The sequence below is a fragment of the Aptenodytes forsteri genome, unplaced genomic scaffold (genome assembly GCF_000699145.1).
Source record: "Aptenodytes forsteri isolate BGI_AS27 unplaced genomic scaffold, ASM69914v1 Scaffold376, whole genome shotgun sequence".
In the NCBI taxonomy this organism is placed as follows: domain Eukaryota; kingdom Metazoa; phylum Chordata; class Aves; order Sphenisciformes; family Spheniscidae; genus Aptenodytes; species Aptenodytes forsteri.
Window position 1 is genome coordinate 2,960,278 of NW_008796056.1, and position 26,449 is coordinate 2,986,726.

The window sequence follows — 26,449 nt, forward strand, 5'->3', positions numbered from 1 at the left end:
GAAGGCAAATGAGGAAGGCATTTCATTTTCCTTCAAAACACTTGTTGTTTACGCAGATCTAACTAGTCCTTCCTCTGGGCCAATGTCACTTACATAAAGCTTAACTTCCTAAATAAAGCTAAAACCAGCTACTGGGAAAAAACCTGAATTTCCCCAAACACTAGGAAATGAGGGAAATGCCATTAAACATGGAAAAGAAGGACATTTAAGTTATTATTCTTTCCAAAGCTTTGTATTATAATTGTCACTCACAATAGCACCTATATAGAGCAATTCAGATAAGAACCCCCCTGCGATAAGCATTGTGCAAAGTCCTTATAGTACGAGGCAATCCCCATAATAGCAAGGAGATTAATGTTGAAGAGATTGAAGTATTTCATAGCTGAATGTCCTGTCAGTAAAGTCGGATAATAAGCCTTCTTTTCACACACCATTTGCCTTCAGCGAAGGAGGATAAATTAACCTGCACGGTGCACTGCACTAATGACTTCCAGTATGCAGGCTAGGTCACTTTGGATAAATCTGCATGGGAGACCTCAGGCAGACATGAACTCACTTACTAGCGCTCAGAGCAGGTGGGACATAAGCCAGCTTTGTCCCAAAGGCTGTGCGACCATGGTAGCATGGTGCTGAGATTGGTTCCTCTGCCTGGCTGGTGTAACCCAGGGGAGAGAGCAAAGAGCAGGGAAGAAAGGACGATTCTGTAGATAGAAAGAATTGAAGAAGGGAGTAAGTAAGTGACTTGCCTAAGGTCACACAGAGGCACTTGCTGGGATGACAACAGGGCACAGTAGTGAAGAGCAACAAGTCAAACCTCCTTTTCTGGAGGGTGAGCAACCCAACATTGTCTGACCTGGGTTTGGAAAACACGTTGTACAGACAAAGCATTCATCTCCTTTTCCTTCTGACTGTGCTGGCTGCAACTTTACCAAGCTCATATGTTTCTTCATGAATTTCTTTATGATTTTCCCTATGTCACCACTGGAGCCCGGGGTGAAGTATTAGATACCAGTGGGGAAGGTGAGTGCACACAGAAGGAATGCAAGTGTTGGAGGAAGCCGGGCTGCCAAACAGCATCTGCGTCTACTGCTGAAGGCTACGCTGGTGCTGACACACTGGGTTATTTCTGCTGTGATATTACCCGGGTGTCTAATTAAAGACAAGGTTAAAGACACAGCCTGAGATTTAAAGTTGTGAATACTTACGAGTGGAGATTTCAGATTTTGCTTGAGTGTTTAAAAGGTCAGAAGCTTTATAGCTCTTGCTAATCTCCACTGAGATGCATCCCAAATGCTCTCTTAGGTAGCACAAGCCTAGCTTTAGGACACTGGGACAGCAGGGAGGTATTCCCCTGCCAGAGCTAATCAGAAAAGGCTGCACTAATGAGAAACTTACTCAGATTTTTCAGACTTAAAAATGCTTGGTAAAAACATTGGGGGTTTTTTAATATAGGGAATTAAACAGTTTTTTATTGCAACAAAGTCAGTGTATTTTTTAATGCATAAAGTACAGGGATAAATAATATTTTTTCCATTAGGCTTTGTTTGAAAATCAAAAGAAGCACAAAACCATATTTTAAATCTAGCTACTTATCCATGCCAAAGAGCATGAGTCACACATGATGGTATTCATGGAGAAGCCAGCAGAGCTTGGAGAAATATTTTGGTGTTAGGTTTCTGTTCCTAGAACCAGACAAACCGAACTGTCTAGAGGGTGAAATCCGAGAATAACAACAGTGGTCAAGATTTTCAAACTCAGGTGCCTGAGAGATAATTCCTTTCTGGGGGACTTTGATAAAAGATAATGTAATTTCTTGAAATTTTGGCTCCTACAAAATTTCCAAGAAGTTGACAGGCACCAAAGGTGTGCACTGCAAAGGAAACTGGGGTGGGATTCGAGTACCTACTTGCAGGTGTCTGCATGTGAACTAGGGACTCTGCTCTCATTGTAGGAAATATGGATGGTGCCTCCAATAAAGTCATGGACAATGGAGTTTGGAAATGACTCACTTGACTGTCAGGTGACTCCTTCAGGGTGAACCAAATTATGCTGAAGGCCAAATTATGCTGAAGGCTCCATGGTATGTATTGGCTGGATCTCCATTGACTATAATGGGAGCATAGGAACTTAGTCCTCGTGTACACAGCTGCACGTATGTGTTTAGTGTCTAACTAAATCCTGCACCAGATTTTAAAATATGAACCATCTGTGTAACTGTAGTCAAGATGTTTCAAGCTATGTCTAAGCCAGTTGTGTCTCAAGTACACCCACTCCACACAGAGGTGACTCCTTCGTGCACACCACGCTCTTCCCCTTGCACATCTGTTTCTTCAGAGCAAGGAAACCGAGGTTCTCAAAGTACCCCTGAACCAAACCCCAGAGGTGAACACCCCAGCTCAAAGCAAAATGCCAGAAGAGTTTCTAGCTCTGTCCACATGGACAACACAACCCACTCGCAAGCTGCAAGAATTACCTTACCTTGCCTCATCTCTACAGGTAACAGGCTTAAAACCTGAGCTTGAAGTTTGGACTCTGACCATGGGAAAACAGAGTCAGCACTGACAACCCGGACTATCTACTTTGCACTGTGCTGGCGTGAAAGGTATTGAGAATCCTGACCAAAACCACTTTCTATCATGTTGTTTCCATGAAAGCCAGTCTTGGAAACCAAACATACACAAACACTGTTCTACCAGTCCTTGCAGCCTCCCCTGGCACATCTTAGAACTGGCCCAAGCTTCCAAATATTTTTAAGAACTCTTCAGGTTTTGTTTCTTTTTCTTTTTCTTTCCTTTTTTTTTTGTGTATCCATTTTCACAACCTTTTTTCCATAGGCATAGTGTAACAGAAGCCTGATAACTGGCTCTTGTTACACGGACCTTTAAATCTCTGCAGGGTGACACTGGAAATCAAGGGCTTCTTATGTTCATAAAGCTCCCTGCAGTATCTAATCTATACAACAAAGGGCAGGAAGGGAGGGAAAATCACCCCCGAAGTCCTCAGAGTTAAATGTCCAAAAGGGTGAGGGATGCTGATGGAGGGGGAGGCGTGTCCTGCAGCCCAGCAAGAGATTGCAGCGATGCTGCAACTGTGCTTAAGCAAGGCTGTCCTGATAATCAGAAACACCCAGAGCACTCGGCATCACCCCTGCTGTAAAGGACATCAAAGAGTATATAAAATGACGAGTGGGTTCAATAGAGCATACCCATATAAAGTGTTGACAAATGAAAGAAAATGAAGGGACTGGGGGGACAACTGACATTCAGGGCTCCTCAGCCCCACTTTTTGCTCTGCCGTTCCTGGGGTCCAACTTCCTTAAGAGCCAGGGCTGAAGAGCTGAGCATTAAGCAATATGTGCCCCCTTGCCCGGCCCAGCCACACCGACCTCGTGTGATCCTGCAGGGATGATCTGCAAAGGCACAGATTAAAGCCTGGAAATGTTTCCTGGGAAGGAGTGGGCCTCACCAAATGTTTGGGACATTTTTATAACCCTAACCCTTGGACTGAGACTGAGAAAACAACAACCAAGCCAATCACAAAGGCTCACATTGCCAAGTAAGGCAGTTGAAACTAATGATATAAATACACTTTGAACAAGACATCTTTATCAAGAGAGGAAGTATTAAGAGCTACAGTGACCAGGCAGCTCAGGAGAAAGGAGGATAAAGAGGGACTCAGATAAGGTTAATGAAGAATGACAAATAGAGCCAAGTGGCTTTTTCCTGTTAAAAAAAAAGCGCCCCCTCTCCTTATCTAGCTCAAGGACCAAGGACGGAGAGGGGACTTTCCTCAGCCAAGGAGCTGCACAAAGTGAGCCCCAACAGCAAAAGGGAACTGAAACCCAAACCCTCTCCTTTGCAAACACGGGGTGAAGCTCTGGTCCAGGCACAGGTCAGTCTGCTCTCCCTGGGAAGCCCGCAGAGGATAACGTGGCTTATTCCCACGGGGCACGGCGTTTCCCTTGGGGCACAGGCAGCCCAGGGCAGTCCCTGGCATGCAGGCAGCACACCGACGGCTCGGGGAACAGCTGCTCCTGCTCTCCCTGAAGCCAGGGAAAGCCAAACCCAATCAGATCCAGGTTCAGCTCTGCAAAAACATATTAGATTGCCTACATTTGTCATTTTGTTATTCCAGAAAAGTTCCAAGAAGGATAATAAACTGAAAGGATTAATTAAAGAGCAAGAATTAATTGAAAGCAGAACAGTACCTTCTGGCTAACAGACCCTATTGCACTTGCAGCAAGAATTGTTTTCATCTCTCCATGGTGTGGTTTTAATTTCTAATAATTGAGCTCCCTACAGCCATTTGCAAGCAAACTTCCTCGGCTGTCACCCGACCTGAACCTTTCCACTGATGACTGCCTTTCTAGTGGATGGAAAATGCAGCACTCTCGGCAGCAGTGCTGGGAGACCAGGAAGAGCCCGTCCCAGTAACTGGCTGGCTCAAACAAAACTGAAGCCAGTGGAAAGAATCCAAATTACTTTCGAGGACGCTGGCTCAGGGCTTTTGAGATTTCGGGCCAAGATGACAGGGCTAGAAGTCATAGAAGCAGAGCAGGTGTGAAGATCAGGGAGAGATTTATTTGATAGCACCCACTGCCTGTTGCACAGTCGTCCTGCAGAGCAGGGTCTGCCTACCGCCACATTGTGTTGCTAATGAGTGAGCTTTTGCTAAGCAGTGTCAGGATCCCGAGACCAATCATAGGTCTTAATTAATTGACCTGACCAACCTGACCTCCCTGCATCCATGCTGTAAGTAGCCTTGTCTCCAGTCCTGTCTCTGGCCCCATCTCCACCTGCTCCTGACCAGACCTTGACTTCTCTGATGGCCGCTGGATAGTCAACAGAGCTGGTCTTGGCTCACCTGTGACTGTGCCCCAATAGGGGATGGCACTGCCTGTGCTGGGATCACCCTCAGCTTCCAGCTTGTGCTCCCTTGTGGAGCAGCCCTACTCTTACTGCTCCTGAGCAGGCACTTAAATATCATATACCTAGCCCACACATGAGGACCCCATGAGTAGCTAATGACGGCTCTTGCAGGCATCTCAAAGTGCTTCCCATACTCTGCTTCACAGCTTTGGCAAGCGTGCAGCTTTCCTATAAGCAAGGCAGCCGGGCACAGGTCTCCTCACTGCAGGTCAAATCAAGACAGCTGACCTTCAAGAGCACCTTGAAAACATATGGATGTTCTCCAGATGAAGAGGGATTCAGTTTCCAGGTCAGACAACTCAATACTCCATCCAATTTTAAGTTCTGAAGAAAGGGGTTAAGTGAAAGCTTGGGTTTACATATCAGGTTAAAAATAGAGTGTTATGTCATGGTAAATTGTATGTTATTTACAAACTAAAAAAAAAAAACACAAAAAAACAGCTTCATATACACACATCCATATACTTTCACAGTTTCTTCTAGCTCAGCTCAGACAAAAGGACCTGGGCATTCTTATCATTCAGTCTCAAATTCAGATTTGGGAACTTTGGATATGCCATTTCTAGCCTAATTTATCCAGCAATAAGGTAAGGTTTCAATGGCCCATTTCTCAGAATTGCTCTCAGTCTTAGCACGTTACTGTTTTATGTGTTTACAACAGATTGATACTCGCTTCGTATGACATGCAGGTAGGTCATTACCTGAAAAGTGTATCTGAATAGCAAAGCATTATTAATAATAACTTGCATTTTCATAAGGCTGAAAAAAATTGAGAAAGGGCTAGCGGCAATAAAAAGATGGGTGGGAAACTCTTAGTAGCTGTTCTTTGCAACAGGAAGATTTATGACCTCTCACAGGAGCTGCAGAGGGACTTCCTAGCTCTTACCTCCAGACAATGAAACACATTGTGCCGACAAGTGGTAGTTGCTAAGAATATCTGAAATGAAATATTCCACATGGCAACCTTTGTGTTTCCATATGGAGCCTGGTTTGACCTCTAAAAGCTAGCTCTTCTCATCACTTCTATGTCATGCAGATATAAACGTTCATCGCTACTTCATTTCATTAGTGTATACATGTAGGTGAGCTGAGATGCAGCTTCAAAGCAGCCCGTTCTTTACAGGCTGAGATGTGCAGCGCAGGCAGGCCTGTGCCTTACTGCACAACTACCACATCACTCAGGATATCTGGTGATAATTTGTTCCAATAAAATTTTAAGTACTCTTTTTAACAATAATTTAATTTTGTGTTTTAATAAAAAAGGCAGACGTAGGCTGCAGCGGAACAATTCCCTGCATGAAATACCTTCTGAACTCCAGACAAACATGTTTTAATAGACTTCTATTGCATATAATTTAAGAAGATTTTCAAATGTACAGACGCTCCCCAGTTGCCATCACTTTGCTGGCAGCTGCTTCACAGACCTTTTCTACAGTAAAAATAAGCTATCAAAAAATGACAGCATAAGAAAAATATGGCCAAAATGATAGCACTTGGTAAAAGTACCATCTGCTCATTTAAAAGCAACAAGCGTTTAATATCCTGTAGTCACTTTTGTTTTTCAAGCCTTTTACGGTTCTGAAATATTTGCAGGACAAAGGTCCCAGAAGTCCCAGGCAAGGGGAGAGATCTATTGCTGCAAAAACAAACACAGAACTAAACAGCTCATCGACGAGATCAGCGAAGAAATGTCATTTGCTCCACCGTGTCACATGCAGTCCGTGTTTAGAGCTGCCTCCTTGCTCATCAAAACCCCCTTCCTTTGGACCCATCCCTCAGAGAGAAGAAGGGGAATTAGCTTAAAATCCATGCAAAAAGTTTGGAAAATACTAACTTGTCTCACTTCATGCTGTGCAAGGATTTCACTGTAAAGAGAGCAGAGGGACCCGATAGAACTGAACATGTGGAAGTGCTTCTTTGTCGATCCAAAGGTTTTATGGAAGCTAAGCCAGGCTTCTTATTGAATTTCTTTTTGTATGCTGTAAATTACTGAAGAGAGGTCCCAGATTTCAAAATCTGGCCTGGATTTCAACCTCCCAAAGAGCTGGGCTGATCGATTCTGTGGTTATAGTTCAAGTGCTGTCACGTAGCCACTTGCAAAACTGGCATGTGGTTCCAGCCTCAGATTTTGATTATTTTTGGACCAAGAGCCAAGTGCGTCTGTAGCTGGGATTTTACATTATGTCTCTATTAAGTAACATTTTGCAAATGCTCAGCCCAGAAGGAGAGAGTACATTCCAAGAGGCACAGACTGCTTTAAAACAAAACTGTTTTTTAAGTCTCAGGTTTCCATCTTCTGCATCATCAGGACCTGAGCAGCACTGAGAGCTGCTTGCAGCCGGGCAGGAGCTGCCGGCAGCCCACAGCTCAAGCATAGCCCTTGATGGTGCAGTCACAGACCCCATCCGAGTCCTCTTCTCCCACTGCCACCCTGCAAAACCTGAGCCATCACCAGCAAATTCAGCATGGGTATCCCAAGGATGGAGGCAGGCATCCCAAACTGGCCACATCATGCCTCTAATGGCAAAAAGGACCACAGGATTGTGAACGTCTCTGTGCAATCCCACCACGGGGCTGTGACCAAGCTAATGCTTCCAAGCTTGGTACAAATGCCCAGCCCTGCCATTCTTCATCATGACAGCTATGCTCCAGAAGCTGAGCCTCAACAAGGGACTTTCCCAGCTTAAAACCCTCTAAGCAAAGCTGACCCCATAGTGACAAGCTCTGGGTGCAAGTGATGGAAAGAGGGAAGGTGGGAAATCTGGTGACCTTCCAGGCTCTGTGCCTTTTCGGCTGAACTGTGTGTGATGATGGGTGGATGAGGGGAATAACAGACTTGTGGGTTTTAATTAAGTAATAAACCTCCCTGTTCTTTGATCAAAGCAATGGGAAAGCCTCCGTATGGCATTTATTTATCTCTAGGTTAATCTGTTAAGGATCTGAAAAACACATTGCATCTGCGGTGATTTTTACTATTTCTGGCCGTGTGAGCTTTGTCACTACACGTCTGGAGCTCTTGAAAATACATGCAATAAGCATGAACTAATCTTCACACTAGCCCAGTGAGTGAGTGTGGGTGAATATCCCATAAAATGGCTCATAGGCCAAGGACAGGGTGGGTGCCTGTATTGTGCATTTTCTGCATATTCAACAAAACAAGGATTTGGGGGCTACCTATGGCCCTGTGGCTCCCTCATATCACCTGTGCCATTTATAAGGCAAAAGACATGGATCAGTAAATGGTATTTCCCCAGAGAAGGATCACAGAGGCACAGACAAGAAAAAGTAGTTTCTCCTATGGTAGCTCAAGAGAAGAAATCTGTCTCCTGCCTTACAGAGCTGTGTTAATCACCTGTCCCTGCTCCCTCTTACCAGTAATGATGTCAGTGTGTCTAATCAAACTTGATCTGTATGAACTTTAAAATTCAATTTTAAAAATGGAGTACCTTGAAATACTGATACATACAAATGTTACTCAATAAAGAACACTCTTCTAAAATTATTACCCATATTAATTACAATATGACTTCTTTTTCTTCCCCTCCTGCTTGCTATGAAGTGCTAACAGAGCTATGAGAAAGCGAAGTGCTTTTTAACTCTGGATTGCAAACCATCAACACAGCTGCAGATTCATTTCCAGTTGCAGATGCTTTCTGGCTAATGAAGTTAGAGCCAGAAGAAATGCAGTTTGGCTTTGATGTTTTAAAAAGTTTACGGGCCTGACTGTTGGAAGGGGAAAAAAAATAACCTTTTATTTGTACTTTGGGCAAATTAATTTTTGAAATGGCTGGAAGGCAGATAATGAGCCTTGCACTATCATGCTTGCAGAGCTGCTTTTGAGATTGAAGCTAAACATAAAAACTTCTTGGACAGGAGCCTGAAGTGCTCCCTGGGGAATAATTGTGCAACAGCAGAGGGATGAACTAGATGATGAAATAAATCTCTTTTTGCCATTACTAGCTCTGATTCTAAAGTTATTAGAGTGCTACTAAGGACATGATAGCAGGAGAGATTTTTAAGACTCTTGTAAGACTTGTGAGAAAAAAAAGCAAAAAATCCAGCAGCTGTAAAAGCCAGAGGCACTGCCAGGCCTGCTGGCACACTGTGCAGTTCAGGCAATACAGCAATTCTATGAATTTTTAGAATTCCCCAGAACCACTAGAAAAAGGACAGAACAGCCAAGTGACAGTCCGCAAAGAAGGAAAAGGCTCGGGAGCTGCCACCAGAGTGAAGGTGAAGGTAGGAATCAGGAACAACCAAGAGGGTGGAAAACAAATCTCCTGCCTAGAGGACATAATCACTCAGCGTGCTTGTGAAGGACAGGACACCTTCTTGTGTGCTTGCTTCCTTCTCGTCTGCTTGCTCCAGTTCATGTCGTATTTTCAGTGACCAGAGCAGGTGGATGGAAAATTATCCATTGCCTGGAGGCAACTGAGTGTCTCCAGATGGCAAAGGGAGGAGACGGGGGGCAAGGAGAGTGTCCCACATCAGAGCTGGGGTCCTGCAGCTCCACAGAGAAATTGTGAGGGAGGTGAGAGGGACAGGAGCAGGAAGGAAAGGGAAAGCATGACCAAGAACTCTGTGTAGTTTGCTGCAGCCCAGAAAGTCCCTGAGTGAGCTGACACCTTGCTTCCAGGCATGCCATGAGGGCCAGCAGAGATGTAGGAGCCTTTTTTCATTGCCTGGTGTTCGTGCTCTAATGAAACCTGCATTCAAAAGACCTTTTGGAGCATTTTGGTGAGCTTATTATAGGAAAACAGTTTGGGACTGCTCTGGAGTCCTATGTGCTCTCTCTGGCTCCTTTAGGATCCCCATTCAGCATGCACCAGAGCATCTTGGTGTCATCTTCCTTCCTTATGACAGGCAAGGTAATCAAAAAGATGGGATAAGTCTTGGTTTTTCAGAGGTAAGAAGAGCTGAATTATAGGCAACAGTGTACAATGAATGAGAAGGGAATTCTCGGGGAAGAAAATTACAGCAGAGGGAAATGTGGAAGCATGTGGAGAAAACTGGTTGAACAGAGGGAGTGGAGCCATGCTCAGAGCTCAAGAGGACCAAACCCGTGGAAAGCAGTGAAAAATAGATAAGTGACTTTTGAGAGTCTTGGATGGGAAGGTGGTGTCTGTGGAAGTGAATAGGATCCTATTGCTCAAATTCCTGGAATAAGAGTCACCCAGGTATCATAGGTTTTCTGCACATGAGGCTCCTCAAGCACGTTGAGAGTTGCAAAAAACTTGGCTCTCTATTTCCCCCAAATAGTCTTGCAGTGCTCTGAAGAAAAACCATGCGCAACCTTTCATGTGATTTGGGTTTTTTGAAGATGGTGGTGGGAAAATTTCTCCACCCACAAACACAGCATCAAATCTTGCTCAGTAATACAGCACTATCCTGAAACACGTCTTTAATGTGGGGGCTTCACAGCATATTAAAACAACATGGCATCAGCTCTGGAGGAGCCTGTATGACAACATGCACATGAACTTTGTAAGGTGAAGGAGAAGATAAGATGCAGTGGAGGGAAGTTAGTGCTGTGAGCTGCCCAGCCAAAGCAGAACATACCGTGGCTTTGAGATTTGTGCTATAATATCTTGCGTGGCTTTGGAAAGGTCACACATAAAGGGAGAAAATGGTTAGTAGCTAAATGCTGCAGAAAGCATCTGGGAGGAAACAAGTAGACAGGAAGGGACGGAGGTCTTTCTTGTAAAGGTCCCAGGGATCTGGGACAGAGGCGGGCACCTACAAATGGCGCCACAAAACCAGGAAAACCTCTTCGAAGGTCGAAGCAATTTTCCTGTTCCTGAAGCAATACAGGAGGGATTTGGTGGACGTAGGCATGCCTTTTGGTGAATGTGGTGGTTTCTGCTTGCGTTTGATGTGGTCAGAGGATCAGAACAACACCATATATGGAATGAGATATGAAGCACAGGTTTCCTGACTTCAAGGCGGTTGCCAGAGCGGGTGATTTGATACTGGGCCACGTATCCAGAGTGATGTAGCCAGCATAAAACAAACACTTCTTGCAAAGAGAGGAGGGGAAGAAGGTATTGAAAGTGGGAATGAAAAGTGAACTTATAAAACACAGTGAAAAGATGCAGAGCTCTGTAAATGTGCAGAGCTAGGCATGGCCAATCAGGGACAATTTCAATTTGAATTTTTTTTCAGTACTACATTTAGTTATCGTTTCCTTAATTTATTTGGCCTGTGGCACAGTAAGTCAAGCAGCAAAAAGAAAGGAGTGACTGTGTTGGGGCCCATCCCAGGTCTGCCTGGTGATTACAGCTTGCGTTTTCCTTTGAGGACTTCCCAGTCCTCCCTCACAACAATGGCTTTCACTGGATCCCAGAAAATCAGAACAATTCTCAGTGATGGGCAGAAGCCCGAAAAATGTGCTGTGAAGCTCACATCTGATTCAAATCCCTTTGAATCTTAAGAGGAAATGAAGTGTGTTCCAGGCTGACCTTTCAAATCTATCTATAGTACTTTGAAGTTGCTAGACCAGCATCTGAGTACCTTCCAAATTTAACAGTTTTAGCTGTCAGCTACCATTCCAAAACAGGAAAGTTCTGCTCTCCTGTAACTAAGAGCCCTCAGCTACTTTTAGAGACAATAGAGAGAAACAATACTATTCAGTGATTCGTCTGACCTATTTTAAACATCAGCTTTAGGGAAACTTGAATCGTGACCTACAAAATGGCTTCTCCTCTCCATTGACTGTGAAGAAGTATTTTTCACATCGTAGACATCTGTATTTACTCAGCCCAAATTGTATCCAGAGAAGCTAAAGCCCAGACTAATTCTCTTTATTTCACTGGAGTTTGACATTTAAATGTCTTCCAAATCTGTGCATGGTTACACAGACAGGGGAAGTAAATCCAGGTCTGAATTCCAGTCTAACCTCTGATCACTGGATTATCTTCCTTCTGGGTCTGGTATAAAATGAGAAACAGTTTGTTTTTAGCTTCTCTTTCAGTTACAACTAAATTCTCCAAACAGGCCAATATGGTTTGAGTTCTTCTGTTCAACAGAGCATAAATATCCCCAGAATGTCAAATCTCAGTATTTACTCCCTGTTAGAATTCTTGCTCATAATTAAATTGTTTGATCAATTAAAACTTAAACCTAACTCTAATTTGTCTCAAATTTACACCACACCAAATCTGTCTAAAATCACATCCGTCCAGAGTATTTTGCTTCATATATTTACATTTGAATCTTGTCAGAAAGCTCTAGAGCTGTTTGAGTTGTCATCCTCTGCTGTAGATTAGATGAAGTTGTACAATAGGGTGAAAATGGTTTACAGGATTTCTTTGTAGTGATATCATTCAGTTATTAAAGTTTGCAGTAAATTTCTCTTCTAACTCAACTAAAACACCCTATTTCCCAGGGAAAAATCATCTTTCTCTTCCCTTCATGTATGTCTCTTTTCTTCCATGCCAATTCTCTCCACTCTTCTACTAGAGCTTTTCTCCTTCACTGGGGAGGTGGAAAGTGGGTTTCCACCCACTTCTGCCTGTAACTGAACCACAATTCCCACAATGAAGAAACAGATGTCCAGTCCATCTTCCACGCCTTTTTTGCTGCCTTAACACTCCCTCTTCAGTCATCCAACTCCATATGCAGCTCTTCCTGGCATTGCCATCAAAATACTTTGAACGGCTCTAGAGCCCTTGACCTCTCCTGTCTCAGATCCTCTGCTCCCTAACTCCTGCCAGCCTTCAACTACAAGTCTCTGAGCTCACTGACTCTGCCTGTTATTGAGGTTCCCTGCTACTTTTCTTTACAAGATCTCGGTTAAAGGTCCTAAGATCTTGGCAAACTCAAGCTGTAAGGTAATGATGTTCCTCACATTCAGCTTTCTGCTGATATATTCTTGGAAACTTCACTCATTCCTGGGTTGAAACAAGGAAATGAAAGAGATTGTTGCACAGGTTAAAAAAAAAAAAAAAAAAAAGAAAAAATTTTGGGGGATGTATTTCTCTTCTTGTTTTCTAAAAGTCTGCCCAAACCTGACCAATCTCTAAGCTCTCAGAAAAAAAACCCTGTATTTGCTCTACAGAAGCTTGCAAATAGCTACCATCTTTGAAGAGTCTGTCCTTACTGTTTACTGTCAAACCTTTCATTTTTTTCCCATGTGCTCAAACCATTTACACTCATGACAGCGTGGTGCTAGGCAACATTTTGGGTAAAAAGAAGCTGTTCTAGTGCTGCTGGATTTGGAAAAGGAGCTTATATTTTAGCAGACCAGGTGTTTGTAGCAGTTGTATTTCTCTTCTTGTTTTCTAAAAGTCTGCCCAAACCTGACCAATCTCTAAGCTCTCAGAAAAAAAACCCTGTATTTGCTCTACAGAAGCTTCTTCTGTGCAAATAGCTACCATCTTTGAAGAGTCTGTCCTTACTGTGCATGCTCAAACCTTTCATTTTTTTCCCATGTGCTCAAACCATTTACACTCATGACAGCGTGGTGCTAACCAGGGCCTGGCACTAACCAGGGCCTGGTGCTAACCTGACTGCAAAGGCATTGAATCCACCAGACCTCTACGACTGCTCCAGTTGAAGTCAGTGGGGATAAACATTGACTTTCCCAATGATGAAGAGCTGTGGCTGGCGCTGGAACCAAGGTTTTGGACTTGGTATCTGCTCTGCTCTAGGTGGCCCAGACTCACAGGAGCACCAGGAAAGAAGCGTTTGAATTCAACACGGAAATGTTTAAAATAGGAGTAGGAAAAGGGAAAGGATTAGCAGGCATCTGGAAATTTGGGATTAGGAAGGATTAGAAGATGTGACAGAGAAGTTGAGAAGGATCTGAAGTTTCATGTGAGACTGTGACTTGGGGGATCTGGTTTGAGACAGGTAGTCAAAGATACAGATTTGGGATCAATGCAGAGATGACATATAGGCTGAAGAAGGGAACACATGGCCAGGATATCCTCCTCTCCTATCTCTGTGGGAGCCAGCTCAGACCACTGGTGACAGGAACCAGCCCAGGTGAAGGAGTGAGCTTAAAAAGAGGAAGAAAAGCCAGGAAAGAGGTGACTGGCTGTGGAAGGAGATGGACTGAGAAGCCCGATGAGTGAGCCTGGGAGAAAGAAGATTTTGTATTCACTGTCTTCTCCAAGGAACTTGCAGCTTTGGTTAATGTTTCATATAGGCAGGGGAGGAGTATTTCCCACTGAAACAGTGCAGGGGTGGAGAAGGGTTCCTGTTTGGTACATTCACAGCAAATCTGTGTATCGTGACCTCATGATTTTAATCTCCAATGCTTTCTTTTTTTCTGGCTAGATGGGCTTTTTACTGATTTATAGATCGGCTCCTCTTTCATAGAATCATAGAATCATTAAGGTTGGAAAAGACCTCTAAGATCATCGAGTCCAACCGTCAACCCAACACCACCATGCCCACTAAACCATGTCCCTAAGCGCCTGATCTACATGTCTTTTAAATACCTCCAGGGATGGTGACTAGGCTGTCTCCACACAGAGGCCCACTCTTACCAGCCCCCTGGTCTAGCACTTTTATAGACACCTCTTGACTTTGACCTTACTTGACTTTGACCTTACTAGAAAAAACTCTTTGTGTTTGGACAGCCATCAGTCAGGGGAAAGGGCTGAATGTCACCTATCACCTTGTGGATAGACATGGTCTCACAGCTGGACCCCGCAAGACATAAATCCCATGCAGTTTAAGAGACCAGGGTCTTGTTTTCAACTTGCTGGTACCCAGACCACACAGCAGCTGGTGGATATTTCCATTTTTTGCATAAATACAGTCCTTGGGCTTGACATTGTGTTTGACACAAAATTATGATCTTGTTTGTGAGAAGGTTGCTCCCTGATCATTTCTGTCTTTTTGAGAATGGATTGCATCCAAACATGTTCTTATCTTCCTTCCCTTCCTAGGCTGGGCTTGCTCATGCCCATTGGTATTTGAAGAGTTGTTCAACACTCCAAAAGAAATGGAGCCAGCTTTGTTTCCAAGCTCCTATTACTCACCTTCTTTATCTCTTAGCTAAAAGCTTTAATGGGTCTGTTTTGCTAGAGCATTTGAGGTTGGAGGCTATGAAGAACTTCAAAGGTATTTAATAGCAGCTTTGTCACTGATTTTGTAAAAAGACCACATAGTTTGATTAAAAGTAAACTGTTCACAATACTGATGGAATTCTGCTGATCTATTTTTACTGCATCACAAATAAAGCTGAGGAGAGGGGGAAATCCCACTGACTAAACAGGATGTGTGGGAAGGATGGAGCATGTCTCCATCCTGTATTACCCAGGTATTCATTAACTCTCTGATAACCAGTTTAGACAACACAAAGTGGAATGTCTCCAGCACCAGATGGTAGTGATGAGGAAGAAAGAAGAGTGCAGCAGACAAGATAAAACTTGGCAGGAAAATATACAGAGGAATTTCTGTTCGTTAGGGCAGAGATTGGAATCCGAGAGTCCTAAGTTTAACCAGTCCTTTGTTGTCAGGAAGTGTCTGAGAAGCTTAAGGACAAAGATAACTCCCATCCCTGCCTCCATAGCTGGCCCACCCTCAAAAAACCCAACTATCTAGTGATGCAGTTTCTGATTTAGCTCAAATGATGGCGGGTCTGTGGTGTAAGACCGCGGTCCACGTGTGCTGCTGACCAGTGTGGGTACCAGATGGATCCCTGTAGAACAGTTTAAGTTTGCAATCTCCAAGCTGTTCCAAAGTTCAGAAATGTGAGCATCCTCTTGGCCCACGCAGCTTTAATTCAAGGTTGATGTACATTGATAAAACTCGTTAATTAAACAGTACCGTGTGCTTTCTCCAATGTGTCCCAGAGCATTACAATGTAGCCTCATCCTTTGCCACAAAGAACATTCTCTTACTTGTTTTTAATAAACAAAAGGCAAACTTAGGCAGTAGTAGCGTGAAAGGTTTCTTCTTCAGAAATGATCAGTTACCTTCAATATCTTTCTGGATGCATCAAAGTCAGCCATCGTAATGAGGAAAATATTTTTCCAAACTAATGAAAAGTCCCTTTTTGAGTGAAGCAGAAGAATTTTATTGACAAGGATCCTATATAGGCTTTCATACACTTACTGTGTAGATAGACAGATATTTTTGGAATGCATCTCCTGATGAGATATCAAGGCTGTTATTAATTCTGTCTGTCATTTTTATTGAAAGCCAAACAAATTGCATACAGTGTATGAAGAGCAAATGTGGCAAGTAGTGCAAGAACCCCCAAGGTCAAAGCAAGCCATGCTTTCTCCTTTACATACCTTTTAATATACCATGTTCTGCCTTGGTAAGAACATTTAGCAGGCACATATCATGCACTAAGCATCAAAAATATGTGCAGAACTCAGAAGCTGCAGACTTTGATTTCCGTGTTTATTAAAGAATACAGTAGCAATGGTGCTTGGACTCCTGTGAAGTGTTGTGAGACCTGAAGCCACCATATGTATTCAATTCAGAGGGATCATGTGAAATAGTTCATTAAATCCTGCAGCCTGTTCCCATTTCACCTTCAACCTACAGATCTTTCACAAAAGCAAGCGTTCATTGCTGGGCATATGGTTTCCTATGGCTTGTCCCTTCAGCAACAGGATTTCTGGAAAAACAATGCACTGGAAAAATAAAGCAAGTGACTACAGTGAAGGTGCCAGTGTTTGGTACTAACATAACAAAAAGTCTCCCTACACATCAGTCCAGAGGCTACAATTCTCCCTGTATCACAAGGGAAGACATTATTAGGGAAATTTGGGAGCAGCTAACAACAGAGATGAGCAAAACAAAACCAAAACCCAAACCCGAAGAACCCCAGAAAGAGCTATGGAAGTGCCTTAGTCAAACCTAAGAACGATCAAACAGGATTTGCTCAGGTCAGATGGGTACATGACTCTGGCTGTTGCACCACAATGGTGCTGGAAAACACAAATCCCAGCTCAGTACCAAGCAGCCAGGACCACCCGGGCTGCTCCTGCTGCCCTGCGGTGGGGGAAATAGGGGTCCTGGCAGCCCCCAGCTCATGCCAGGTCACCCCTGAGTGCTGGAGATCCTTCTGAGGCTGTGGCAGAGGCAAGGTGGTGATGCAGGGAACCGTGCCCCCTCTCATCAGTGGCAGCTCCGAAATAGTGGGATTGTGTGACCTAGTACCAATGATATTCGTAACTTTGATTCCTGATTTAACTCTTGCGTTCAAATATGCAAAATATTTCATACCCTAAACATAGGATTTCTGCTAAAGCCTTCCATAAACTGACTTCACAGACTTTTTGTAATCTTTCCAGATTGAAAGAGTCAAAACTGGGAGGAAAAAGAGGGCAACACTATTTTTTATGGGGCAAAAGAAAAGATTCTTCTATTTCCAGATGTCTCACAGCCCTTTCAAGTGTAGAGGAAGATATTATGACAGCAGATTTTATGATTCTTGGCTTCAGAATCACATCAAAATCGTGTTTTATCTGACATCAGAAGAATAAGCTCTTTTATCACCATGATGATGCTAAAGATCTTGCATCTGCTCAGATTAGCAACAATTGAATTAAGGAGAACAAAAAATCACGGTTGTATCCTTAGGCTTTATCTGTGGTTTATCAGCTTCTAAACAATCAGCTATATGAAGAAAGAGAACCAATACAGTGTTTATGTTCCAGATTAGAGCTTAATAAAAATGAATGTATACAACTTTTTCCTAAGCTCAAAACCTAGATAATTTTGAGATTTTGTCCCGTAAGACCCCCAATTATTTTGATAATATTACACTAAAAGCTATACCCCCAAACTGTAATCTGAATGGAAGTATTTCTTTCTGGTGAACATTAAAATAAAGATTAAAGTGAGCGTGATGAAATAGGCCATCTTTTTTGCACATAATTTATTGCAGACTCTTAGCATTGCTCAAGCAATGATTTAATTCATAATAATCGGTTTTGGTGGACCTCATCTAACTTGATATCAGCAAAGCAATCGAAACGGTGCCATGTAGGGAATGGGTCTGGCTGAAGCAGAGACAAAAGGTGCTGAAAGGGGAACCATCAGGGTAGCGGGAGGTTACAAGCACAGTTTCTCAAGCATCACTCTTAGCCAGTCTTAACTGAATATATTCACCAGCAACATTTGCACAAGAAGAAGGAGCACATTAATGAAATTTGCTGATGACACAAAGCTGGGAAGAGCAGCAGAATGTCTCACAGTCAGAACTCAGGGAGAAGATTACTGAGAAATACCCTAAAGATATTTCATTATACAAAGCTTAAGATCATGCACTTAAAAGGGGATTGTGTTTCCTGAATGAGGTCTGGTGGAAACAAGGAGACAGAAAGTCTGTTTTTATGGTGAAGCCTGGGAAATGTGAATTTCTAATGCGGATGTCTCCACAGTACCTACAAGCTTGGGTCCAGCCCAGGCAGTTAAGGTTTTTAGCACTGGCAACAACAGCAGTGGCCACAGGTACTTAGGAAAAATAAGAGTATTTCTGGGTACCCATTTGTAAACAGTTATTTCATTGGTACTGTGAACTGAACACATCTCACAGCTTCTTTCAGGTTATTCTCTCATTTTTTTATTCTTCTTCTTGTTAAATAATCACTTCTCGCAGGAGGCAGGTGGCAGGGATTGAGTGGTTCATCCATAATGGTGGGAGCATGGCAATCCCCGTCCTGCTTGGCTGTAGCCAGAGACATTTCTGAGCATGGGGAGGAGTCCTACTGAGCAAAGCTGCTCCCCTTAGAATCATAGAATCATAGAATCATTGAGGTTGGAAAAGACCTCTAAGATCATCGAGTCCAACCGTCGACCCAACACCACCATGCCCACTAAACCATGTCCCTAAGTGCCTCATCTACACGTCTTTTAAATACCTCCAGGGATGGGGACTCAACCACTTCCCTGGGCAGAGCTCAGAGCTCAACCACTTCCACCTGCAGAGCTCACTCAGCCTAACCCTTTATTTCAGGGAAAACACATGCCAGAGTTATCCGCACATCATCTGATGCATTCCCAGCACGAAGGGTTGCTTTTCCCCCACCCACACGCTCTGGGAAGTCTTCCCTGCCCTTTCATTGCCCACAATAATCCCTCAGAAGGGCTGGCTGGAGAGAAGTGCTCCCACACGACTGGTGACATTTAAGCTGTGTGGCAGATCCCTTTGCGCACGGATCCTGCTCCCACCCAACACAACAGCAGACTTTGGTGGGTGCAGGATGAAGCCCAGCGTGACATTTTCTTTCACCCCACGCTTCTTTGCTGAGTGAAGCTTTTGTGAGACGGCGGAGGCCAGAAAGCCCCTATCGTTCTACCTGTTTCTGTAGCCTCTGGTCCCACAGTGGGTTGACCCTGCGCTGCAGTGGTGCATACCTCCTCACATGCTCTTTTCCCTGCCAAGAACAAAACAAGCCCCTGTGTGCTCCATTCAGAATGAACAAGACTGCAATAAATTCAGGTAAAACATGACTTTTGGACAAGAGAATTTTGTTGAATGCTGTTGATAAGCTGGAATATCATCTTCCAAGCAGGGACACCATCCTCCTTCCCATGGGGACCAGAACACCACCACAGGAAAAGTTAACTGAAGCAGGGTCTGAGTGGAAATTCATTAGAAAAATAGCTTTTTATAGCAATTCACAGAAACTGAAGCTTTGTTGAAACATCCTGATTTCAAACAAATTTTTATCAGAAAGGGTTCTTTGACCCAGGTGGAAATTTTTGGTCAAAGCCAAGTGCCACCTGCCTGTCCCAGAATGATCAGAACAGCCAAGCCGTTGGGTAGACACCCTCTTTGCAGCAGGAAAGCACAAACATACCAGTTGAATAGGTTTTCTGAAGTGCACCTTATCCCCTCACTTTTAAGGTTCTCCATTCTTTTTCATCACAGGAAGTTTTCTTTTCCAAGGATGGGCAGGAACAGAAAAAGAAGGATGGAGACAGTGGGAAAATACCAAAAAGGAACTGTTTTCTAGCTAGCTCAGGTTTAAACTCATCTAAACTACCCCATTTAAACCTACCCCCTTCTGTATGATGGCAAATACAGTTCAACTTAAGCTCAGAAGTGGGACTTTATGTTAGACAAGCCTTTAATGAACTTCTGCAAATGTGAACATTTTTGTCCTCTTCTGACCTGCCCATAGCAGTAAATACATCTGGCTTCACAGGTAAGGGGATGCAAAAAAAAAAATCTAAATCATCATTAAATTAACTTCTTCATGTATGCAACCTGTGGAAAATCACCAAATCTATGATAATGTGGCATAAAATAGTTATAGGAAATTGTTTAGGATAACATATAATAAATTTTTCCAGCTTATTACTGCTGTCACTCCAATAAGAGCTAACAACCTTCATTCTGCCATCACATCAATATTTCATGAACACGCTCTTTGTATTGAGTTGGCCAGGCTTGCCAGAAAAACTCTCTCTCCTCACCAAATTGGCACGAACAGCAATTTCCAAAACTGAAACGAGTGCAAACCAGCAAATGTCAGTTAACATGTACCAGATATTTTCATTATACGTGCTATTTAAATGGAGTATTTTATATCATGATCATTTGCTTGGTGAAGGAATAGAAGTGTTTAACTTCTTGTAGATCTCTGCTGATGCATACTTGTCTTTTAAAGGGAATTTATTGTAAAAAAAATAAACATTGTCCATAAAATGTTTGCAGATGAACATTCATTGTCTCCCCTTGAGCCACAATCACTTAGTTACTGTCAGAGATCTTTAGATAAAAAACAGTATGAGCCTGCTTCATGACTCAACCTATTCCCATTTAGTTCAAAATCAATCCACACCCACACACAAAGCACCACTGATAACTTTATCCTGGGTATAATCAGTGTTGATAATAGTGTTTGGGGCATGCCAAGGTGTTTCTCTTCTCTTCTCTTGTTTAATCATTTACCTATAAAAGCCCACACTACCTTTAACAGCAGGCACAATGCACGTGCAACCTAATAGTCACCATGTGAGACAGGAAAAAACATCTTCTGGGTGGAAAAGATCAAGTTCCTAATTCTAATGTCACCTATGTATGCTTTTCCTGTGTACCTATAGACAAGTCACAGCCTAAACTTCTCATATGTGCTGCACACCGGCTTCAGGTGTGGCATTTGTGTAGTCATTTTAAGAGGCTTAATTTTCCTCAGCTCACTGGTTTTTCTTCTATACCTGGTAGAACAGGGAATGGAAATGAACAGTATTACTCTCAAAAATCCTACACACATGCACATCCATACAAGTGCATATATACACAGCAACCGACTCACTAGGAATCTTGCTCCTGTGACACAAATCATATTGCCCTTTCACTCTTCGCTGCTCTTCTCTGTCCACGCTTCCTTTTTACTCCAGGAAAGCAAAGAAGTTTTTACCCACCCATCATGCTTTATCCACTCTTTGAAAGCTTCTCTTCTCAAGGCCTGTGCATATTGCGTTGGCACGCTACCAAAACCCGCTAACAAATGGCAGATTAAGTGGAAACACGGAAAAGAATTTCAAGCATGTATTATACTTGCTTGGAGTTCAGCGTGCAACTTTTAAGACAAGGGCTGCCCTCTAAACAGGCAGGCCTGGGAATTCAGTTGCAAAACAATTAATTACAGTTGCAAGGAAAATACCTTTCATCTGAGAAAGAAACTTGGTGATATTCTGCAGTCTTCAGCAGGCTAAGTTCACTGTGTGCTCTGGAAGAGCTCTGCATGGTCTGTGCTCTCTCGAGACCTCAGTTTCCATCTCCAGCACTGTTCTCCGAGGGAGTTATATCATATTAACTAGAATTTTTCTTATGTCAGTCTCTTAAAGATGCAGGAGCAGAAGACTGTAATCTTTTCCATTCACAACCAAAACAGCTTCTCCATACCCATCTGCTGTTCTGCCTTCAGATATGAGAACAATGAGGCACTCAATTCAGTTCTGCAGATTATCGGCAGTCATGATCAGCTGGACAATGACATTTCTAGTGTCATGCCTGTATATAGCTGTTACTTGTGTTTCCTTGAGGAACTACGTTGGCTGCATGACTATCTTTCTCATGGTTTAAAGGTCTGGTTTTAAAACAGCCCTGATTACAGCATCAAAGCAAATATACTCAGAATGCAAATTCCAAACCTGCCTAGCAATGGCTCAACCCCACTCTGAACAAATACGCTGGCAAAATCACCAACTCCGGTGGGTGCAGGTGAAACAATGTTGAGCTTTAGCACAACAATTCTGCCCACGTTATCTGAGATTTCCTTTTCTTTCAAAAAATAATCTGGAATGTTTGCATAGGGTGTACAGTACAAGGAGACTCTCCCCCCCTCCCTGATTACACTAAACTTGCTGCATACTTTTTTAAAAAAAAAAATAAACCCACCCTGCCAGTCACCTCGAGAGAATGAAAGATCTCAGTCTACAGTCCAACAAAGCAGTTGAGAACATAGGGCCATTGAATGGGAAATATGTCCCATAAGCCAGGACTGATGTTCTCAAGCCCACATGACATAGCGTGCACATCCAGAAATCAGGAAAGGTGTATGGGCAGCAATTCCCAAATCAAAAAGTAGAACATTTCTGCACTCCGCTGTTCCTCAAAAAATGGTGGGTCTCACTGTTGGCTTCAAAGGAACTTTTTTCTTACTGCATCAACTAAAAGAAAAAGAAGATGGACCTGATTTATGACCTTATACTGACTGGTTCAAAAACCTCCATAGTTTATCGACCCTAAAGTTAATAAAAACAATGTGACTCTTTAGTCCAATAGGTTATTTTCAGCTTTAACTAATCTGAGCTCATGACTGGCTTTGGAACTGCAAGAATTATATGAAAGCTAAGATTGATTATTACTGTCCAAAGACACAGAGTAATTAAGCCTACTGAAAAAAAAAAAAATTACTTCTATAACAGGTGGGGACAGAAGAAAACTGAAGGAAAATAAACAGCATTGAGGATGTTCTGTATCTGAATGTCCTTCCAAATAAGTAACTGAAACGAGACTGAAAGTGCAACGCAAGTATAGGACAAATACAAGAATGTCTGCATTGAAATTCCATAACTTTTCTTTATTCACTGTGATACATTCAAACAAAAGTGCTCCAGATAACAGCCATAAAGTAAAGGAAATTAAAATAAAAAGGCAGAAAAAGACCATCAGATACATATGGTGAATATTCATACATCAAAGCATTAGTAACTGCTTGTATCTGAGTGCACCAAAAGCCCACATGAGGGTCCATGTTTTTGTACGCTGCACCTATAAAAATAATAATCATAGGCAGCTCTAGCAAAAAATGTTTTTCGGAACTAGAGCCAAAGCCATCACAAAGATAAAGCACCATCAGGCATATGTTTACAAATGCCATAGTAATTAGTAGAGTGTAAGAAAGGCTTAGCTGAATTAACATTTCTCTTGTATAGCACAGGGAAGCTCTGCTTAGATTCATTCCTTCCCAGCTCTGCCATTTCACACCAGGGACTTTTGCATTTGCCCCACAACATCAAGCGCCACGGGCAACTTGGTAAGCTTTAGGAGACAGTGAGAGATGGATGGAAGAGAAACTGGAAACAGAGCCAGTGTCTATCCTCCTATTTAAAAAAATAATATTGGCATGGCAGCATGTACTTAACCATGTTACTGCAATACAGTGGCACAATCCACCTGAGAAACACTGAACAGACCATATTGACTTCCCAACACTGTTTGCTGAGCTACAAGTATCTGGCTGCGCTGATTTTACCTATAAAAGACAGTTCTTGTTTTGAACTCCAATTCTGCTATAGTAAAAACGTAAGTCACTGTTATCTATAAGAGACAGCAGAGCATCACTTCATTGCAAACTCAGATTACATCCTAGAATGTGGCTCTATTCCAGCTGCAGAATTACTGAACTGTGCATTTGCCAAAAATTATTTGTAACTCAACAATTTGATGGGGAGGAGGATTCCTGTCCCAAACAACACAAGAAACGGAAGTCAAGATGTCGTACAAATTACGCTGTCAAAGGGATACAATAGAGAGACACTTATAAATCTAGGGTCCCTCCACCCGGTGTATTTTTAGGTAGAACAGCATGGATGTTCACAAAAAGGGGGAAAACGCAGTAGAACCCTTGCCCTGCTCTCCCCTTCCCCTGCTTTGCAGGCAGCAATTCAGCTGGCCAGCAAGACCAAAGACAGGCTTCCCCTCTGAAAATCTGAGTTGTTGACATGAGATTTTCCTTAAAAGATCCAAGTAGGTCGTAACAGAAAACAAGCCTCTGTCCCCATACGCTTTCTATAATAGCATATTCATAGGGATCCTGTCAGGTGTAAGGCGATGCCCCAGCTGCTATAAAGATTTAAGCCCGTGTATGATTTGTGTTTCCCAAAGCAGGATGCAGTGGCACTGCTCATATGACCAACATCATCTTCACAGTCAAGTCCTTGCAACATCAAGGTCTGTTTGCTCAAAAAGCATTTTTCTTAACTATGTTACTAATAAAGTCTCAAATCACTCAGGCTGAAAAGAAGGTTGGAAGTGTTATGCAGTTATTTACCCTTCACGCTATTTGTGTGGCATTCGTCTCCCACAGCGCATGCCTTGCCCTTTTCACACTCCCTTTCTCATGCAGGAACACAAAGCTGTAATGTTTGGGTTGCAAACACCATTAAATGCCCCTCTTCAGCCCCCAACAGCATAGAAATATTTTCTTTTAAAAGTTCAGATCAAAGCATTTCTACTAATCCTAGGATTTATTAAAACAAACATTGTAGGCATGAGATAGTCAACAGCGTCCCTTTTATAAGATTCTTTGGAGACGGTTCTGATTTCATACTGTTTACTGATCCGCCCCTAATTAATCTTCAGTTGCTCAGCTGCAAATTCAGCAAGTCCACCTGCTCCTTCCCCACCCAGCAGACGTTCCTTTCTCCCCAGTTTCGAGCTGTAATGACAGCACCACACAGCCCCTGTCCTGAGAACATGGTGGCGTGCTTGAAAAGCTATATATCACATCCCAATGTTACCAGATCGTATCACACACATTTGCAGCAGAAGGCTAGCCTTTCCTCAGGTGAGTAATTAAAACCAGTCATTAAGTGCTTTCAATGAGTTTCATTGTCTTTATCCTTCCCTGCAGTCAAGGTAGTTGCCTTTGATCCAGTAACAGATCTGTGCATATTTGAGGGGTGTGATGCGAACAGCTACATTGAAATCCTGTGGGGTGCCATTCATGTCCACCCACTGATGGCCTGAAAATATTCCAATAATTTTACGCTCCCATTTGTGATTCTGCCTCTTCCACATCCTCACGTACACCCCAGATCCACTCGCACCCGGCTGGGCATCGCACTGCTGGTACAACAGGTCATACGTTTCATCTTTGACATCACAGAAACGGTAAACCAGGTTTCCCGGACGATCGTTGTCGTAACCAGAGAAGTGAATCCTCCCTCCAGGCAAGTGTCTTGCTGGTGGGCTCACACCTATCTTCATAAACTTTCTTTTATGAGGCTTCTTGAGCTCCAGCAGGGCATAGTCATAATCCATGCCAATGTCATTGGCATTGCCTTTGATCCATCCTTTGGGGACATGTGTCCGTTTCACTCGAATCCACTGGAATTTCATTTTCTCAGGCATTGCCGAGTTGGTGATATTGGCCCCTTTGCTGCCATCTTTCAGTTTGGGCTTTAGGAACCCCACCCGCAGTTTCTGAGCTCCTTTGACGTAACTCTTGCCATCATGGATACAATGAGCGGCAGTAAGAACATGCTTTTCAGCCACTAGCGTCCCTGTGCAACCTGTAGATAGCTTCACCGATGTGGAGAATGGGTAATTCAACAAGAAGTCTTTCCCAAAAATGCTAAACCTGCTGTCATAGCCATAGATCTGCCTCTTAGTTCGAGACTTGCCTCGAGACCCATCACCGCTGTTGCTCAGAATATATATGCCCACTTCAGTTTCAGTGAGGCTACCATTAGCGTACAAGGTTTCATAGGACAGGTAGTTCTTTACTTCTTCATAAGTTGGCAGCGGAGAACTTTTGTGGCATGCTGGGCCACAGGGAGATACCACTTCCAGTTTGGCTTCAGCATCAAACTGTGGTTTGTCCAAGTTAAGGGTAGACTGTGGCAGGATAACTGGAACTCTGTAAGATGGCCAAGTTGGCTTCCAGTGAGAACTGGAGGGCACCACATCTTTAGCAGCACACAAAAGGAGGATTAAAGTGGACAAGCCTGCCATTCTGAATGCCAGTCTCTGGAAAGCAAAAGAAAGTCCAGTTACTCACCCAAACATGTTGCATGATTAATCTACCTTGCTAAGTAATGGCTTGCTAACCAAGTATAATATAATAAGTATAATATAACAAAGGTCAAGCGATTTGAATGGAGCTAACTATCATTAAGTTCTTCAGGCTTCTCAGCATTAAACTAATACCTTAATGTGTATCCTAAATCAAGTGTCCCAGGTTAACACTGAAACACAGGGCATTTAACCCTTAGATGTGCTGAGCCACCAACTCCCACTTGACATCAGTGGGAAGTTACGGTATTTGTCTTCACACAGCATAAAGAAAATTCACTCTGTGTAAATCCCT

At 43.0% G+C, this 26,449-nt stretch overlaps 1 protein-coding gene across 1 annotated transcript; it reads right to left on the reverse strand.

Annotated features, from left to right (window-relative positions):
• Positions 1 to 22,913: 22,913 nt before the first annotated feature.
• PRSS23 (protease, serine 23) lies at positions 22,914 to 26,104 on the reverse strand. The gene has a single exon (XM_009286280.1). The coding sequence runs from the start codon at positions 26,092 to 26,094 to the stop codon at positions 24,976 to 24,978; it is 1,119 nt and encodes a 372-aa protein (XP_009284555.1). The 5' UTR covers positions 26,095 to 26,104; the 3' UTR covers positions 22,914 to 24,975.
• Positions 26,105 to 26,449: the final 345 nt, after the last annotated feature.